Source organism: Bufo gargarizans, chromosome 4, assembly GCF_014858855.1.
Source record: "Bufo gargarizans isolate SCDJY-AF-19 chromosome 4, ASM1485885v1, whole genome shotgun sequence".
NCBI classification, from domain to species: Eukaryota; Metazoa; Chordata; class Amphibia; order Anura; family Bufonidae; genus Bufo; species Bufo gargarizans.
In genome coordinates, this window is record NC_058083.1 from 20,869,480 (window position 1) to 20,889,236 (window position 19,757).

The 19,757-nt window shown below is 46.3% G+C and overlaps 1 protein-coding gene across 5 annotated transcripts in view; it reads left to right on the plus strand.

Moving 5' to 3' along the window:
• CYRIA (CYFIP related Rac1 interactor A) overlaps positions 1-18,474 on the plus strand; it is a 106,416-nt gene extending 87,942 nt beyond the window's left edge. For all 5 annotated transcript variants that reach the window (XM_044291972.1, XM_044291969.1, XM_044291968.1 and 2 more), the window contains exons 4-12: positions 194-315; positions 1,951-2,056; positions 2,252-2,388; positions 4,309-4,386; positions 10,114-10,230; positions 10,324-10,403; positions 13,283-13,409; positions 16,462-16,532; positions 17,462-18,474. In XM_044291972.1, the coding sequence (XP_044147907.1) occupies positions 194-315; positions 1,951-2,056; positions 2,252-2,388; positions 4,309-4,386; positions 10,114-10,230; positions 10,324-10,403; positions 13,283-13,409; positions 16,462-16,532; positions 17,462-17,525 (902 nt within the window). In that variant the 3' untranslated portion in view covers positions 17,526-18,474. The remainder of the gene's footprint in view (positions 1-193; positions 316-1,950; positions 2,057-2,251; positions 2,389-4,308; positions 4,387-10,113; positions 10,231-10,323; positions 10,404-13,282; positions 13,410-16,461; positions 16,533-17,461) is intronic.
• The last annotated feature ends 1,283 nt before the right edge of the window (positions 18,475-19,757 follow it).

Here is a 19,757-nt window from a genome sequence, read left to right on the forward strand (position 1 = left end):
AGACGACTTGTGCGCACGGAGCGTGCCATCTCATCAAACAGCTGATTAGTGGGGGTGCCAGGTGTCGGACCCCCGGCATACTGATATTAATGTCATCAATAGTAAAAGCCCGGACAATTCCTTCCAAGTACTGGCATGTGAATATTTGTGGGTGTTGCTTAAGAATTCTTATTTTCTTGCATTTATGTTCCAGATGCTCAACCAACTGATTGCGAGAGGGAGGTGTGGAACCAGGTCAACGCCGTCTTGCAGGAATCTGAGAGCATTCTGTCAGATCTGCAAGCGTACAAAGGAGCCGGACAAGAGATACGAGATGTATGGCCTCATCCTGCCCTAGAGTAAAAAACTGTCCGAGTGCTGTATGATGGACGTGTTACAGCCACAACTCCCGGCCCCTCATTGTTCTAAGCAGAAATGGGCCTTCACAGAGCCCTATGGATATATAGATTATGTTCAGTAAAACCACAGGGGGCCAGGTTTTGCTGCTCAATTTTGGAAGTGTGAAAGTAATGTGAGCTTATTTTATCATCCATGTAATGGCAACGAGAACCAAATTCTCCCCCCCCCCCCCCCCATGGTCCTACAGAACCGATCCTAGATCGCTTGTACGAAGGTCAATTTTAGTTTTGTAGATCCAAGTGTGGTAGCATGGACCTCAAAACCCAGCAGTATTCTGATTGTGTAAAACCGAGCTTAGGACGTGTTCACACTTCCACATGAGCAATTCCAGCTGGGTAGGAGCACCCGCCGGTTAGCTGCTTGTAGTGCTGCTGCGGCCTCTTTGTTGTATATCAGGTACAGCGCCGCCCTTCTGTACAGTGGCTGTACTTGGTGTTGCAGAGCGGTCCTGTGAGTGGGGCTGTGCTGCGGACGAACAGATGGGATGTTACCCACCACAGTGCTGATTGCGGAAGTGCTGGGAGTGGGACCCCCGCTGATAAATATTGATGACCTTTCCTTTTGTGCCGGGGTTCTTTTTATGCTTAATATTGATGACCTATCCTGAGGATAGGTCATCAATATCTGATTGGCAGTGGGGCCAACTCCCAGCGCCTATATAGCTATTCTGCCGTACCTCTGGCCTTAGGCTCCATTCACATGACCGTAAGTGTTTTTGCGGTCGGCAAATTGCGGATCCGCAGATCAAGGATAACTGCACATGGCTAGTGCTAAATAGAAAATGCCTATTCTTGTCTGTGATTGCGGCCAAGAATAGGACCTGCTCTATATTAAAATTAATGGGTCCGCAACTTAGCGGACCCGTTCATATGGCCGTGTGAATGCACCCTTAGAACTACATTGCTCTGTCCGTTGTATAGTGGCCGGCGCTGGTTATTTTGGTGCTGCTCCCATACAAGTCTCTACATAATGGACGGAGCTCTTTATTTCCAGTAACTGTTTGGAGCTGCTGCAGAACTGATTAGTAGCGGTGCCAGGAGTCGGGCCCCTTCCTATTTTGATATTGATGACCTGTCCCAAGTCCTTAAGTCCATTGAATACACGGCTGTGAGTGAAGGCTAGAGGGGTCTGCAGTAGTCAGAATGCTTGTTGACCTTCTGTAAAGCAGACCTGTTATCATACTGTACTTTCCCGTGTAAAGGCGGCATAGTATTTGGACAGGACTGCCGAAGTCTGACCAGTATTGTGCCATTTGGATGGTGGCACGTATATGTACTGTAGTCCATAGAGGGGGTTCTTTCTTCAGGATCCTCCTCTCTTATCCGGGGTGGAGGGTGGCTACAAAGAGCGTAGGGAAAGTGAACACTTGTAGATTACAGATTGTTGGGGGTCAGGGTGGGGTGAGAAGCGCTTTGTGATCAGATTGTCAAGGCATGTGTCTAACCAGTTGGAATTGTCCAACGCTGAGAGCCCCGTTAAAGAAATATGAATATTCGATCCGGATCCAGTATACGATCACCATTGAGATTTTCAAATTCTGTATAATTTTAGGCTATACAAAATCCTAATGACATCACCCTTCAGGAGAAAGCCTGGAATTCGGTATGCCCTCTTGTCGTCCGGCTGAAGCGGTTTTATGAGTTTTCTCAAAGACTTGGTAAGTCCTGTCCTCCCTAGTCCAGTCTTCAGCACCTTCTGCCCATCATATGCTACAAGTAATGGGTTAGCTTAATAGACGCTTACACTTACTGCCACTTAACGTGAATATGAATTCTACTAGGTGAAGATGGTCTTTACTATTCAGTTTTTTTCTCTTGCCTTTGCTGCAGTTTCATTTGCTCTATTCCTACAGAAAAAGCTTTGCAAAGTCTACTGGAGTCGCTGACCTGCCCCCCATACACTCCTACACAACACTTGGAGAGGGAGCAGGCCCTGGCGAAAGAGTTTGCTGAAATTCTGCACTTTACCCTTCGTTTTGATGAACTGAAGGTAACTGCGAAAATGACTGCATGTGTTAAAGGATTTCTGTCACTAGAATTAACCCTAATAAACTGGCTGACATTAGCGATGTGCTAATGTCAGCAGACCCTAACTCTCCTAGTCTTATGCTTATTGATGCCCCCCTGTTGCTGCACAATTTTAACTTCTATGACATGCTAATTAGCCTCTAGGAGCAGGAGGGGGGGGGGGGGCATTGCTCCTGCTCCTAGAGGCTACGTTCGCCCGCCTCATGTCACGCCCTGCCATCCTTGATTGACAGGGCCAGCGTTCGCCTCCCGGTTCGCTGTCTTGTGGCTGCGCAGTCCCAGCACAAAGGGCCGGCAGGAGGAGACAAACGCTGCCTGGCCTTGTCAATCAATGTTGGCAGGGCACGATTTGAGGGTGGGTGAACAGAGCCTCTAGGAGCAGGAGCAATGCCCCCCCCCCCCCCTGCTCCTAGAGGCTAATTAGCATGTCATAAAAGTTAAAATTGTTCAGTAACGGGGGCATCAATAAGCATAAGATTAGGAGAGTTAGGGTCTGCTGACATTAGCACATCGCTAATGTCAGCCAGCTTAGAGGGTTTCTGTCACCAGAATTAACCCTATTAAGCTAGCTGACATTAGTGATGTGCTAATTAGCCTATAGGTGCAGGGGGTGTTGTTCCTGCTCCTAGAGGCTCCGTTCTCCCACCTCTGGCCACGCGCTGCTACACTAGATGGACAGGGCCAGGCAGCGTTGGTCTCCTACCTCCGGCACTGTATGCCATGTAAATCCTGCGCCGTCCCGTTCAGTAGTCGGCGCAGTGAGTGAAGGGCGCTCGCCGGCTGCCAGATTCCTCACTGCGCCTGCGCAAGATTTTCCCAGTGCACAGGGCTGGCAGTAGGAGACCAATGCAGCCTGGCCCTGTCCATCTAGTGTAGCAGGGTATGGCCAGAGGTGGGAGAACGGAGCCTCTAGAAGCAGGAGCACCACCCCCCCCTGCACCTAGAGCCTAATTGGCAGATTATAAAAGTTATATTTCTGACCTAACGGGGGAATAGATAAAAGTAGGAATAGGCTAGTTAGGTTTAGCTGACATTAGCACATCGCTAATGTCAGCTAGCTTAATGGGGTTAATTCTGGTGACAGACACCCTCTAAGCTGGCTGTACACATGAGATGACTACTGGCCGATTGCGCATTTGGCCTACAGCTATGCCTCCCAGTTCTCCCAAACATATCTGCTCGGCCAGGCGTGTGTTGTGTATGAATGGGGAGAAAGCTACTGCTAGACTCCTGGTAGTGGTTAAACGGGTTGTCTCACTTCAGCAAATAGCATTTATTATGTAGAGGAAGTTAATACAAGCCACTTACTAATGTACTGTGATCGTCCATATTGCCTACTTTGCTGGCTGGATCCATTTTCCCATCGCATTATACACTGCTCGTTTCCATGGTTACGACCACCCTGCAATCCATCAGCTGTGGTCATACTTGCACATTATAGGAAAAAGTGCCAGCTTCTCTGTCCAGGATCGTAGGAGCTGACATAGGCTGGTGCTTTTTCCTATAGTGCAGGGTGGTCGTACCCATGGAAAGGAGAAGTATATAATATGATGATAAAATGAATGAAGCCAGCAAAGGGGCCAATATGGACGATCACAATACATTAGTAAGTGCCTTGTATTAACTTCAGCAAATGGCATTTATTATGTAGAGGAAGTGAGACAACCCTTTTAATCTCTGAGAAGGATGGAGGGCTGAAATCCAACATGCCCGTTCCTGATCTCCCCCGACATCAGCCATTGGGGGATAAACATTCGATGGTCAGCTGAACCCCTGAAATCGGCATAGTTTGGGCATCTAATTTGTATAGGCAGCTTTACAGTCTGCACCCGAGGATGGAGAACAAAGCGGCGTCACGTCAGTGCTTGTTATCTGTTTTCAGATGAGAAACCCAGCAATCCAGAATGACTTCAGCTACTACAGGCGGACGATAAGTCGTAACAGGATAAATAACATGCATGTGAGTATATAGACGTGATCAGCGCCTCTGATAGATCTGTGTCTTACCAAAGGATTATTCTGCTCGAGGGAGAATGAAGTACTCGTAATAATCAGTGACTTTGCATTTATTTTTTTCTTACTCTCATGTAGGGCTGCAGCTAACGATTATTTGAATAATCGATTAGTTGCCGATTAATTTCTACGATTAATCGATTAATCGGCAAAAACGACAAAATTACAAAACAGAGAGGTTTATATGATCTTACTTGAAAAAATATGTTCAAAGGCCATATTAAAACAAATTGTGGACGACACTATTATGGGGGATCTGTGGACGACACTATTATGGGGGATCTGTGGACGACACTATTATGGGGGATCTGTGGACGACACTATTATGGGGGATCTGTGGACGACACTATTATGGGGGATCTGTGGACGACACTATTATGGGGGATCTGTGGACGACACTATTATGGGGGATCTGTGGACGACACTATTATGGGGGATCTGTGGACGACACTATTATGGGGGATCTGTGGACGACACTATTATGGGGGATCTGTGGACGACACTATTATGGGGGATCTGTGGACGACACTATTATGGGGGATCTGTGGACGACACTATTATGGGGGATCTGTGGACGACACTATTATGGGGGATCTGTGGACGACACTATTATGGGGGATCTGTGGACGACACTATTATGGGGGATCTGTGGACGACACTATTATGGGGGATCTGTGGACGACACTATTATGGGGGATCTGTGGACGGCGCAGTTATGGAGAGGGGGATCTGTGGACGGCGCAGTTATGGAGAGGGGGATCTGTGGGCGGCGCAGTTATGGAGAGGGGGATCTGTGGACGGCGCAGTTATGGAGAGGGGGATCTGTGGACGGCGCAGTTATGGAGAGGGGGATCTGTGGACGGCGCAGTTATGGAGAGGGGGATCTGTGGACGGCGCAGTTATGGAGAGGGGGATCTGTGGACGGCGCAGTTATGGAGAGGGGGATCTGTGGACGGCGCAGTTATGGAGAGGGGGATCTGTGGACGGCGCAGTTATGGAGAGGGGGATCTGTGGACGGCGCAGTTATGGAGAGGGGGATCTGTGGACGGCGCAGTTATGGAGAGGGGGATCTGTGGACGGCGCAGTTATGGAGAGGGGGATCTGTGGACGGCGCAGTTATGGAGAGGGGGGATCTGTGGACGGCGCAGTTATGGAGAGGGGGGATCTGTGGGTGGCGCTGTTATGGAGAGGGGGATCTGTGGGTGGCGCTGTTATGGAGAGGGGGATATGTGCACTGTTATGGGCATAACAGTGCACAGATCCCTTTCCTCATAACAGTGCCATACACAGACCCCCCCCCCCCCTCCTTCCCATAGCAGTGCCATACACAGACCTCCCTCCCCATAGCAGTGCTATACACAGACCCCCCCCTCCCCATAGCAGTGCCATAGACAGATCCTCCCCCCTCCCCATAACAGCCCCGGCCCAGATGCTTATAAGTCGGACTAATCACTGCATCTTTATTTTACCTTTTTACAATGACGCTCCTGTAACAGCCAGGCAGAGCGGACGGCGGCGTAACGTCACTCACTCACGTGACGCACCTGCTCCGCCCACCTCATAAATGAAGGAGGCGGAGCAGGCGTGTCACGTGAGTGACGTTACGCCGCCGTCCGCTCTGCCTGGCTGTTACAGGAGCGTCATTGTAAAAAGGTAAAATAAAGATGCAGCGACCGCCCGCCCGCATAGCAACGAATCGGCGATTATTCGATAACTGGATTCGTCGACAACGAATCCAGTTATCGAATATAATCGATTACATCGATTAATCGTTGCAGCCCTACTCTCATGTCTTACCGGAAATCTGAAGTTTCACTTTTAGCCTTAGGGCTGCATGGCCGCACATCTCTCCACACACTACTGTTGCCATAGATCTCGGCTTTCTTCATTTGCCCCAGAAAAGTGGTGTAAATGAAGATGGATTTGTCTTGGTGTTGGTCACACCCCTTTTCCACGCTGGTCATGCTCCCATTTGGAAATGGCGCGGGCAGCATAAAAAGAGGCACTTGCAACTTTTTTAAACTTTTTTTTTTTTTCTTTTTCTTAAAGTTGCTTTTAAAAAGTCACAAACACATAGCTTGACGCTTTTTAAAGACACTTTACTGGCGCAAGAGAGAGGTCTCCCCTTTAGTGTTTACTTGACCAATACGCCCTCCAATGTTATCATGAAATCTCTTTGATAACCAGCAGAACTTAGCATGCAGCAGTGAATGAGTGATGTAAAAATCCTGATGGGACAAACTATGGCCAAGTCTTGCACCGTTACATGGGCAATAACATTATATTGCGGTGGATATGTTGCATATACCCTCTCCAGTTCTCAGGGAAGTGGAAGTTACCTGTACATAAGGATGGCATCAGCAACTCCTCCGTACAGTAAGGGCGAGTTCCCATTGGCGTTAGGGAATTCCATTATAGGTTCTGTTATAACAGAGTTAAAACTGAATTCTAAGACGGAATGCAAAAACAGAAGCCTTTAAGAGGCAGTCCGTTTTGCTCCATCCTAGTACATGTCTATGTCCCGATAGGACTATTTTTTCCGTCATGTATAACGGAAACAAACAGAACCATTATGTTCCCTCATAGACGTGTATTAGGACCGAGCAAAACGGAATGCCTCTTAAAGGCTTCCGTTTTGCATTCCATCCTAGAATTCAGTTATGTTCCGTTATAACTCTGTTATAATGGAACCTATAACGGAATTCCCTAACGCCAGTGTGAACCCGCCCTAATGTGTGTTATAGGGGTTGTCTGACGACCGTTCGGCTGTTTAAGAAGGCAGCTGTGCTCCTGTGTCCTAGGCCAGTGACGCCACATGGCCTAGGCGTAGCTCTGCCCCATGAACGTATATGGGACTGAGCTGCGATACCAAGCACAGCCGCTATAACGTGTACGGCACCGCGCCATCAGTAACAAAATTTCAGAAAACCCCTTTATAAAAATTGGTGGCATATCATTAGGACATGCCACCAGTGTCAGATTGGGACCCTCACCTATCCCTAGAACAGAGCTCACAAAGTGAACAAGAGTACACCGCTCACGCCTGCCTCCATTCATTTCCAGGGGTGTGTTGAAAATAGCCGATCACTGGCTCATCATTTTCTGTTCCATCAAAGTTAAAGGAGCCGTGGCCATGCTTGCGCGATGTGCTCTTCGTTAATTTCTATGGGACTTGAGCAGACTGCAGAAGAAAACTAGTTAAACTATTGTTATAAAAAAATAACAGTTTTAAAAATTCTGCTTACACCAAAACACATGCAGTAAAAAGCCTGAGAGCTGGAACCTTCACGGTCCGTTGCCATAACGTAGTGGCCTCAGCATTGCCCCTTCAGTTGATTGGCTTGAAAATTCTTTCATCTCCTAGCTAAATGTAGAATGGGCTGCCATGGACTTGGATGGGTCATAGTGTTGGCAATTACTTTGGAGATGCAGATGCACACCACACAGAAAAGCAAAAAAAACACAAAGCAACATAAAAAAAAAAAAAAAAGGGTCTGTCTGCTCTCCAAACATGCTATAGTGAATAGTTTATTCCCCATGAATTCATTCTGTGGCATCTTAGAGCTCTGTGTTGTGCCGTTCCTCTGTTATTCTTTCAGGAAATCTAATATATAATGCGGAATGTATATCCGCTAAAGGAATCCGCACCGTCGCATTTACAATCACAAAATTTGGCACACAGGTACATCAGTTGTCCGGGAAGGTTTTAGATTGTTCTCATCAGCTCTCTAGCACCTACCGTTCCTGAGATTTTCCCAAAAAATGCAAATATGGCACCATCACATGACCTGCCTTAGCCAATAGAAGCCAATTTACACAGTGATGTTGGGTGTTGTGGACATCACTGTTAAGGAGATGGGGTACTGTGGAGATTACTAATAAATGGGTGGCCGCTGTGGAGGGCACTGTTAAAGGGGCGGTTGCTGTGGAGGTCTCTAAGGAGGCAGGGAACGGTGGAGGTCACAGTTAAGGGGATGGTCTGCTATGGAAGTCAGTGTAAAAGGGCCGGGGTGCTATAGGGGGCATGGTGTTAAGGGGGCATGGTGTTGTGGAGGTCACATTTTACGAGAACGGAGCTCTGTGGAGGTCACTGTTAAGGGGCAGGTTATTGTGGAAATCACTGTTAATGAGACGGAGTACTGTGGCGGTCACAAATAAAGGGCCTGCTGCTGTGGAGGCCACTATTAAAGGAGCAGTGGGGTACAATGGAGGTCACTGTTAAGGGAGCAGGATACAGTGGAGGTCACTGTTAAGGGAGCGGGATACTGTGGCAGTCACTGTTAAAGGGGCAGTCGCTGTAGAGGTCTCTGTTAAGGGGGCCGGTAATGGTGGAGGTCACAGTTAACACTGACCATAGGTTACAGTCCCCTTAAGTGGAGGCCACTGTCAAGGGTGTTGGATGCTGTGGAACTCGCTGTTTAAGGGGCAGGCTGCTGTGAAGGTCAAAGTTAAGGGGGTGGGCTGCCGTGGAGGTCCCATTTTAAGGAGACGGGGCACTGTGGGGGGGGGGTCAGTGTTAAAGGGGTTCTGCACTTTGTTTAAACTGATGATCTATCCTCTGAATAGATCATCAGTTTCTGATTGTCAGGGATTTGACACCCAGGACCCCCGCCGATCAGCTGTTTGAGAAGGCAGCGGCGCTGGCAGTAGCGCCGCAGCCTTCTCACTGTTTACCGCAGGCCCAGTGACGTCACGACTAGTATTAACTTGCCTAGGCGGGGCTAAGCTCCATTCAAGTGAACGGAGCTTAGCCCCGCCCAGGCCAGTTGATACTAGTCGTGACGTCACTGGGCCTGCGGTAAATGCGGCGCTGCCTTCTCAAACTGCTGATCGGCGGGGGTCCCGGCTGTCGGACCCCCGCAGCCGATCAGATGCTGATCTATCCAGAGGATAGATCATCAGTTTAAACAAAGTGCAGAACCCCTTCAAGGAGTGGGCGCGAGTGAGGCGGGGGAACTTGTGCACTTACAGAAAACTCTCCGCCCCTGGGCACTTGCGATGTCTCATTAGCATATGATAAAAACTACTTTTTGGGCGATTTAAAGCATCTGAAGAACTAAACACAGGTAACATCTGTGTCATGTCTTTGTGCCCCACTGAACAAGGTCACCTGTCAAACCGGTCAGGTAGGTGACAGACTCCCTTTTAATAATTTGACTACTGGCTGTTACAAGAAAGGAAAAAGATACTTAACATTTGTTATTATTTTTATTTTTTACTACTGACATTAAAGGGATTGGCCCATTTCTCACACTGGCAGCATATCGCTAGGATATGCCACCAATGTCAGATAGGTGGGGGTTCTACCTCCCAAAGCAAAGGAGAGCGTATGCAGTGCGTTCTCTCCATTCCTTTCTATGGGAGCTCCAAAAAGAGCAGAGCGCACCTGGCTATATCCGGAACTCCCATAAAAATGAAAGGAGGGTGGCTGTGCTTGACCCGCACCTATCTGACATTGGTGGCATATCCTAGAGATATGCCGCCAATGTGTGAGATGGGCCAACCCCTTTAGTAAAATTTCAGTAACGGCAAATTGCATATGTAAGAGCGATGCCACATGTGAAATCGTGCAGCTAGTAGGTCCGTTGTGCCCTTGACTTATCGTACATAACGGTGGAATATCGTAGACCTCACATATGCAGTGACAGAACTATGGTTTCTATTCTGATTTCAGTTAGATATTGAAAATGAAGTAAACAATGAAATGGCAAACAGGATGTCCCTGTTCTACGCCGAAGCCACGCCAATGCTGAAGACGCTTAGCAATGCCACCACCAGCTTCGTGTCTGAGGTGAGTCTCTGCGCATCGTACAGTATAGTCATTCTTTATTAGGTCGGCAGTGGTTGGGTTAATTTATTATTATTTTTCCTCCCCCCCACGTAGAACAAGACCTTACCCATTGAAAACACAACAGATTGCTTGAGCACAATGGCCAGCGTGTGCAAAGTCATGCTTGAAACTCCGTAAGTTTACTATTTATGGGAGCGTATGCAGGGTACAACGCGAATAGGGTCATGAATCCTTCTTTACCTACCAAGCCTGCATTAGTATAAAGGTCCTTTAGGCTGCCCATGCATGATGTGGCCTGGCAGCAGGATTTGCATGTGGATCACCATTAAAAGGCTTGTCTGGGCTTTTTCTATTGAAGACGTATCCTCAGGATAGGTCATCAACATCAGATTGGCGGGGGTCTGACACCTGGCACCCCCGCTGGTCAGCTCTTTCTGTCCGCTGCTGCTGTCCCATAGACATACAGCGCAAAGCAGAAAGACAGAAGGGAGGTGCACGTGCGCACAGCGCGTGCCGTCTCCTCAGACAGCTGGGGGTATCGATATTGATGACCTATCCTTCAATTGCCAGGCTGGGGTGCACTGGTAGTTGAAATAAATGGCATGATCAGATGCCAGTCAGCAAGTACAGGTGTGCCTGGATCCTGCTACCAGGCAGCATGGCGTATTGGCAGCCTTAACAGGCAGATCAGCAAGCGATTGTCGGAAGGGAAGCAATCGCTTGCTAGCTAGTGGAGGAGACCGCTGCTATTTCATGCAGTGATTTCCTCTGCAGCATGGGGAGGAGCAATCGCTATGCCATCGCTCATCCCCATACTGTCTAGTAGTTTGCTGGCGGCAGATCGTATTTAGACGGCACGATCTGCCTCCGGCAAGCGCTGATTTTTATTTTTTAAGCATTCTTAAAAATCAGAGTTGCCCGATGAACAAGCGTTTGCTTATTAATCAGATCATTCATCTGTGGCAGTATTACACTGCAAGATTACTATTACTTATTATTAAAGCGCCATCCATTCCATAGCGCTGTACATGAGAAAAGGGGTATACATACATAATACAGACAAGATGGTCGCTTAAGAGTGTTCAAGTGATTATCGCCCAGTGTAATACAGGGAGATAATCTGCTGTACGAGCGCCTATTGAATCGTTAGTGTTGATTGATACTTGTTACATGCAGCAATCATCATGAGTATGCAAACTCTACGGACACACAAGATCGTTAATGTGATCGTCCCCCCCCCCATACAGTTAGCATTATTGTTGGCAGCACATTCCCTGTTTACACCAGAAGAATTTAATTTTTTTTGACCCTGGACATGTTCGCATGGTGCAGTGATCTGGAATGTTCATACAAATATGGAAAAGGCCCTTTAGAAGAAATAAAGGACAGATTGAAGGAAGTACTATTGCTGACTGGAGGGTTACAGTACATGGTTTGTTACCAAGGAAAGACATGGGAGCTTTGGAAACAAAAGGTGAAGGTAGACCTAATCCTGAATGTGTGAACATGGCCTAACAAGGAATTTGAGACACAATTACACCCTACTTTATTACACCGTACAATTACTGATTTCAAGATGCCATAGGGTAGTACCTTTAATCCTGCTTGATTTTTGTATGGCACGTCAGCATCGTAATATAGTACCAGCTAAATAGATTTTTTTATATATTTTTTTTTTTATATATTTTTTTTTTTATATATTTTTTTTTTTATTTCTTCTACACGTTTACCATTAACGTGTGGTGCAGATTTTGCCACCTTTAGCTAACAGGTCTATCCTCTGATGAACACGTTCGTGAATCAACCAGTCATGCATTATTCTATTGCGGCATGTTTACCGCGATAGAAAGAGGGGTGTAAAAAGCATTTTTATCCAAATCAAACTTCCCAGTCCAGACTTCGGGAGACATTCATTCTGGCCCCATACACTTGAGAAATTGCTAACAATTAAAGGGGTATTCCCATCACAGACAATGGGGGCATATTCCTAGGATATGTCCCCATTGTCTGATAGGTGCGGGAGAAGTGGTGGCTGGAGGACCCAGGGTCCGGCCACCGCCAAGTGCTCTCCCCATACAAGTGAATGGGAGCGCACTGTGCTTGTGTGGCCAACCCTCCCATTCATTTCAATGGCACTCGGTGGAAATGGCGTTCAGCTATTTTCGGGGGCCCCATAGAAATGAATGGAGGGCGCATGTACAGTGCACTCTCCGCCATTCTCCCTGCTCCGTTCTCGGCGTAGATGGGACCCGCACCTATCGGATAATGGCATATCCTAGTGATTTGCCCCCATTGTCTGTGATGGGAAAACCCGTTTTAAGTAATTTTGTATGGTCAGCCATATCAATCTACCTTAGGGCTCATGCATACGACCGTATTATAGGTCCGCTATTTCATATCTACAGGTCCGCAAAAAATGTGGACAATACACAATGTCATCCATCTGCTGTCTGCATCCTTCTGACTGCTCTGCAAATTATAGAACATGTCCTAATCTTGTCTGCGGAAACTAATAGGCAATTCTATTGGGAAAATGCAGCATGCACACGTCCGGTATCTGTATTTTGCGGTGCCACGGTTTGCAGACTGCTTATGTACGTGAGACCTGAGAGTAATTTCTAAGGGTGATCTCGTAGAATGACAATCAATTTTGATGGAAGGGGAGGTCCCAGGTCTAAAGATGTACAGCTGTAGACCAGGGATGCTCAACCTGCGGCCCTCCAGCTGTTGTAAAACTACAACTCCCACCATGCCCTGCTGTAAGCTGTTCGGGCATGCTGGGAGTTGTAGTTTTGCAACAGCTGGAGGGCCGTAAGTTGAGCATGCCTGCTCTAGACTATAGCTAAACTGTTTGGACATGATCTTGCTCTCACAGGATGTCAGCCCTGTGTATGCACATACACTTCTACAAATCAAAACTGTAGGATTGCGGGAAGAGATCAGTTTTGGCATGTAGTGCAGGTAAAAGTCAGAGGGGGAATTATTGGGATCCTGGTCCCTAACATGTCCTGATTTTATATAATGTTTTTTTCCCCCCCTTGTATATTCCCAGAGAATACAGCAGCCGGTTCAGCAGTGAAGACACCCTCATGTTCTGTATGAGAGTAATGGTCGGGGTTATCATTCTTTACGATCATGTACATCCAGTAGGAGCATTCTGCAAGACATCGAAGATGGATGTAAGCTGTCGTGTCACTGTATTCCTTCTGTAGTGTAGAGCGGGTTATTGGCACATCACAAGACTGCCTGTGACTTGCCAATCACTTTGATGTCCCATCCATTGCTCTTCTCTCCCTCCGCCACAGCGGTGTGAAGAGAAGCCACCTCTGTAGTTGTGCAGCAGCTACCGGTGTCCATGTAACAAAGAAAAGTTTTCATTTGTAATGCTGTGAGATGGAAATCCGCCCGTTCATACCGGACCATAGTACTTACCCTTATTGTAGGGTGTGGGGATGCACCTTGGCATTAGGTGTATATATTATTATATTCTATATATATATATATATATATATATATATATATATATATATATATATATATTCAAAAAAGAATGGTGCAAAATGATAGCCTCAATATTCAGAACTGAGAGAACATAATAAAAACTTATGAATATGAAAAGACGCACTAGAGGACATTAAGCCATATTTGCGTAAGAACTTGTGACTCTTTTGAGCCTCTAGACCAGGGATGTCAAACTCGTGGCCCTCCAGCTGTTGCAAAACTACAACTCCCATCATGCATGGGCATACTGTAGCTATCAGGGAATGATGGGAGTTGTAGTTTTGCAACAGCTGGAGGGCCATGAGTTTGACATCCATGCTCTAGACGCTACTATAACTTGCGCCAGAGATGCAACTCGGGCTCATCTTACTCCAGCGCACAGAAATCAAGACTGGCGTATGGTAACGCCAGTCTTGATAAATCTCCTCCACTATCTATATCCAAGTTTTATCTATACACTACAAATATTCAGCGTGGGCTCCCTCGGTGACACTGCAGATGTCTGGGCCGTAGTCCAGTTCTGCCCAGACGTGTCCCAGCATATCCTTGGATAGGGATTCTACTTTTTCAGTGACTTATCTTCCCAGGCGGTTCTGATCCGGTGGCTGGGGAGGGGCAGATGCAGTGAGTTCTTGATGTGGCCCTACAGTATCGTATGCAAAAAAAAAAAAAAAAAAAGAAGGAACCGTAGACTTTGCACCCACTCATTTCACAGAATGCGTTTTCTTTGGGTGCTTGACAAGGGTTTTCTGGTCCCCAGATTATAATATTGAGGAAATTGACCTTCTCTGTGAGGTACAACGTCGCCTCATCGCTGAATAACGGCCGGTCAGGGAATTAGTCCTCTTCCATTTGGCCCTGTCAGTTTAAAAGTCACTGCTTTCTGTTTGTGCTTGGCTCACAGTGCATCGGGGTTTGTGGCACTTGTAGTGTCATACTAGTCAGCATGGCCAACCTTCCAGGGCTATACGCGTACATGGCTCGAATCCTGTTCAGTCTCTTTCGAAGTCTTTGGGCGGCCCGGACGTTTTCCCATGACACTGGTTGCGAAATGCTCTTTCTATTTGAAGCACAATTACCAAATTTATTCTCCATACGGTCACAACAGACCTGCAAATTCCTACATGCAAAAACCTTTTCTTTGCTGCAATGTCTTCATCCTAGCCTGCCCCTTTGTGTAGGGGGGGGCTACAGGCATTTTCTTCTGCACCATCCAGTTTACATCACTCTGTACCTGTGTATGTAAGTATATGTGTATATATTTACGGAAATGGCAATCTGATAAGTATCTTCCATTACAAGAACAACTATGGCAAAATGAAGCTTTGCAACAGCAAGGAAATCTAATTCTGTTTTGGTCTAATAAATGGAGTGCCTCAAATATGTAATTTTGCTAGCATATGCCATCAGTAACATGTCGGTGCCACCTCTGGGCCCCACTTCTATCTCCACAATGGGGTGAAGGGAGAGCAGCTGTGCATGTGCGGCCACCCTTCGTTCACCGCTGTGGAAGTTCTGAAAATAGGCGAGCTCTTCCTCAGCTATCTCCAGCTATATCCCAGCAGTAGTGGCAAAGCTGCGCATGCGAGAGTGTGCTGTACTTAAACTCGAGGGCAGTGTTCTGAAGATAAGAGGTGAGATCCGCAACTATCTGACATTGATGGTATACCCTAGCCATATGCTATCAATGTCCCAGATGGGAATGCCCCTTTAAGTCTGTAGGAAAGAAACGTGTGTTGTATTTTGTTCTTCTGGGGACACATTTCAATTAGATTGATTGGTCATTTAAACAAGACTATTTAGAGTGAGGTTAGTCAGATATCTGTACATGTAAAAAGCACCCTAAAAAACAACTATCCTGCTGTATGTGAGCCTCCTGCATTACAACAGAGCGTTTATTAAAGGGGTTGTCCTATGAAAATGTATTGCCTATTTATAGGATACATGATTAATAGGAGATGCAGGGTAGAAGCAGTATTGCTGGGATCCTCCGTGATCCAGAGAGTGAGGGGTCCCTGGACACACATTGGTCCTCTGCTCCATTCACTCCAGCCTATGGGACTGACTTAGGCCGAATGCACACGGCCGTGAACAGTCCGTGGTATGCCAGACTGGATTCCTGCTGACAGCAGGAGCGCACGGCGTCATTGGTTGCTATGACGCTGTGTGCTTCATGCCGCCGCTGCACTACAGTAATACACTCGTATAGATCATACGAGTGTATTACTGTAGTGCAGCTGCGGCATAGCAACCTATGACGCCGTGCGCTCCTGCTGTCAGCAGGAATCCAGGCCGGGATACCACGGACTGTTCACGGCCGCGTGCATTCGGCCTTAGACAGCGCTCCGTCTGTCCCATCAAAGCAAATGGAACAGCAGACTGATCTGCACTGCATTCTCTAGATCCCTGTGGTCCCAGCAGTCAGACTTTGTATTACCTATCCTGTAAATGGGTGAGAAGTCATTTTTCTGGGATAATCCCTTTAAATCCCCCATCCTCTGCTGACTATGTCCCAGGTTACACAGCAAAGCTGACAAGGAAACTGCAGGAAGTTGTGGTTGCTTGAATGTGTCAGAACTTCATACGCATGCTCATGTTAATAAAATAAGGTTAAAATGTATGTGTATTTATATTTTTAAATATACCGATATTTGTTTCAGTGATTAAAATTGTGTTTTTTTTTGGGGGGGTTTCATTGATCTATTTTTTTTTTTTTTTTTTAATCTGCAGATGAAAGGCTGTATAAAGGTTTTGAAAGAACAACCCCCAGATTCTGTAGAGGGCCTATTAAATGCACTCAGGTACCGCTTATGAGCTTTTGGGTTGCAGATTCAAATTTGAGATGGACTTGTACATAACATATGATACACAATGAAGGACGTCGGGAACTCACAGCGTGTTGTTGTGTATCCAATGTACTAGCTCTATAGATGGTGCTTGGGACATCCAGATAGACACAAAATGCATGTGATCACCGGGTCTCTGAGAAGAGATCATCAGTGTGCCCCTTAGGTTTCCTTACCAATGATCACTGACAGTAATGCCGGATTTACACGGGATGATTATCGGAAATAAACCTTCCTACGAACGCTTGTTTCCATGAATTTGCTTGTCCAAAGGTGCTGCAAATCACATGATGATCCAGCGAAACCGAAATCATTGTTTCCGGGCAGTAGATTGTGTTTTCTAAGCAGCCCTCTGCTACCTAGAAACGATGCAGCTGTATGAGAATGTGGAAGGCAGTAGCCATCGCTCGTTCTTATACTGTGGCGGTAATCACTGCATCGACAGTGTAAATGAACATTTTAAAGGCATCCTCTGGATAGGTCATCGGTATCTAATAGGTGGGGCTCAGACACCTGGGACCACCTGTGGATCAGCTGTTTGAGAAGGCATGGACGCTTGCAGTAGCACCATGGCCTTCTCACAGCTTTGCCTAGACCAAGTGACGTCATGTACATCGGTCACATGGCCGAGGTGCAGCTCAGCCCCATTGAAGTGAATGGTGCTGAGCACGATACCATGCACAGCCGCTATACAATGTGTGGAGTACCAGTGCCGTCTCCGACAGCTGATCGCCGAGGGTCTGGGGTGTCTGATCCTGAAGAGAGGAACCCCTTCCGCCCTCTATTATCACAGAATTTCCTAGTAGGGTATATGAAGATGGGTTTTTGTAAACTTGTCAACCCCTTTAATGTGATCTTTTTATTTTTGCTGTTTCCCACTGCAGGTTTACTACAAAGCACCTGAACGACGAGTCAACTTCGAAACAGATCCGAACGATGCTTCAGTAAAATCCTGCACTTGAAGAGGATTCTTTTACTGACCTCAGAAGATGTATATGTTTACATAATTTAATACAGATTGATGTTAATACTTATGTGTATTTACATAGCCATTACCTTTTCGTCACGGAATCTTCGACTTACACACTTGTTTCGTGCTCTTCAGGGGCCCGCAGTTTGCTGGGCGGTGAAGGCACATAAAGGGTAAATTAATCTGACTGATTTAGCACAACCTTACATACACTTTATTATTATTATTATTATTTTATTTTTTTGGACTTGCAAACTGAACAAATTGTATTTTTTCTTTTTTTTTCTTTTACCAAAGTGCTTAAACCATACTTTAAAACTGTGTGCATTGATGGGTTGTATCTGCTGTTGTGTTTTACTTGTCGGTTTGTTCACTGATGCAGTTTTAGGCACTGTTGTAGTGTTTTTTTGTTTTTGTTTTTTATTGTAGTATTTATTTCATGTCCAATGTTAAGTCTGCGGCCTTAAAGTGTATTTCTCCAAAAAAGTCACCAATAATAGGTCTCATTAACATTTATAGACTCCTCATCCTAGGGTGACCACTGATAGGGCTGCCATTACAGTTTCCACAGTGGTTGCAATCGAGCTTGTCTGAACCCCAAAATGAAAGTTAAGTTATGCAAGGATGCTGCCCCCTACTGCCATTATCGTATATAACCTCACATATATGGCTTAACTGTATGCAGGAGGCTGTTAGGCGGTATATGGAGTCCCTGTGGCTGCCTACTGCGTGTTCTTATGGCACTGTGGTGCTTCTAGCCGAGCGTATCTCTGTAAAAGGCAACTCGTGGGTCATTCCAAATAACCTGACAGTTAAGGCTCCATTCAGACGTCTGTGTGTGTTTTGCGGATCCGCAAAACACGGACACCCTCAATGTGCGATCCGCAGACCGCACATTGCCGGCACTTAATAGAAAATGGCTATTCCTGTCCGCAATTTCGGACAAGAATAGGATATGTTCAGTGTTTTTTTTTTTTTTTTTTTTCGGGATCGGAAGTGCGGGTCCGCATTTCCGGATCCGGGCCGCACATCGTGCAGCCCCATAAAAATGGATGGGTCCACAATTGCGGACGTGTGAATGGAGCCTTAATCCTCCATGTATCATTGGTGAAGCATGGAGGTACAGTATGGCCCCATTCGCTGCACCATAGAACTCAGAGGTTGTGTGTCTACCATAGAACCTTTGTAGAGAGACTTGTGGTTTGCAACCCTAATAAACCCGTAACAGTAGCCATATTGGTTGTCACTGGTTTCCCAGGAACAGATATAACTTTGGATAAGCATTTTCCCACACAGCTTGGCGGAGGACGACAATTCAAGGTTTATTCCCTGGTTTACTGGTGTTTTTTTAATATGTATTAGAGGGAAATGCTCTTTTAACACCTTTAGTCGTTTTCTGAGGCCAGGTAAATGTAGATAAATGATGGAGAAGATAGTGTGCACTGGAGACTTTAGATATCTGCGTTCACCCTCCGATGTAGAATACCGCGGCTTTTTATGCCCCCCCCCCTCCCCCCCTCTCCCTTTTTTATTCTAAATTCTTATTCTTTTGTGGCCAGTTTTGACGTAAAGGTTGGCTGATTGTGGACCAGTGCTGCTAACAGATGTCTGCTTCTATTGTACTCCGTTACAGAGCATGAGTGAACGCTCCCTATACAGTATACAGAGTCACAGATCTTATATATTAATGCTCTAGCTACAAAGTCCCTTTTATAGAACTCCCTAAATGCTACTTCGTTGCAGTACCAAATAAACAGAATTGTAATAGACGTCCCTGATTTTTTTTTGTTTTCTTTCCGCTTTTATTTTTATTTTTTATTATTGCTTCTAAAGGCAAGTATAATAATGACATTTGTCCCCATGACCGTGTACCATCATGTGTGTGTTTTCATGGACTTCTGAGTGCTTTGTGAACTTAAAGGGAACCTGTCACCGGGATTTTGTGTATAGAGCTGAGGACAGGGGTTGCTAGATGGCCACTAGCACATCCGCGATACCCAGTCCCCATAGCTCTGTGTGCTTTTTGTTTAAAAAAAAAAACGATTTGATACATATGCAAATTAACCTGAGATGAGTCCTGTCCCTGACTCATCTCACATACAGGACTCATCTTAGGTTAATTTGCATATGTATCAAATTGCTTTTTTGAAACAATAAAAGCACACAGAGCTATGGGGACTGGGTATTGCGGATGTGCTAGCGGCCATCTA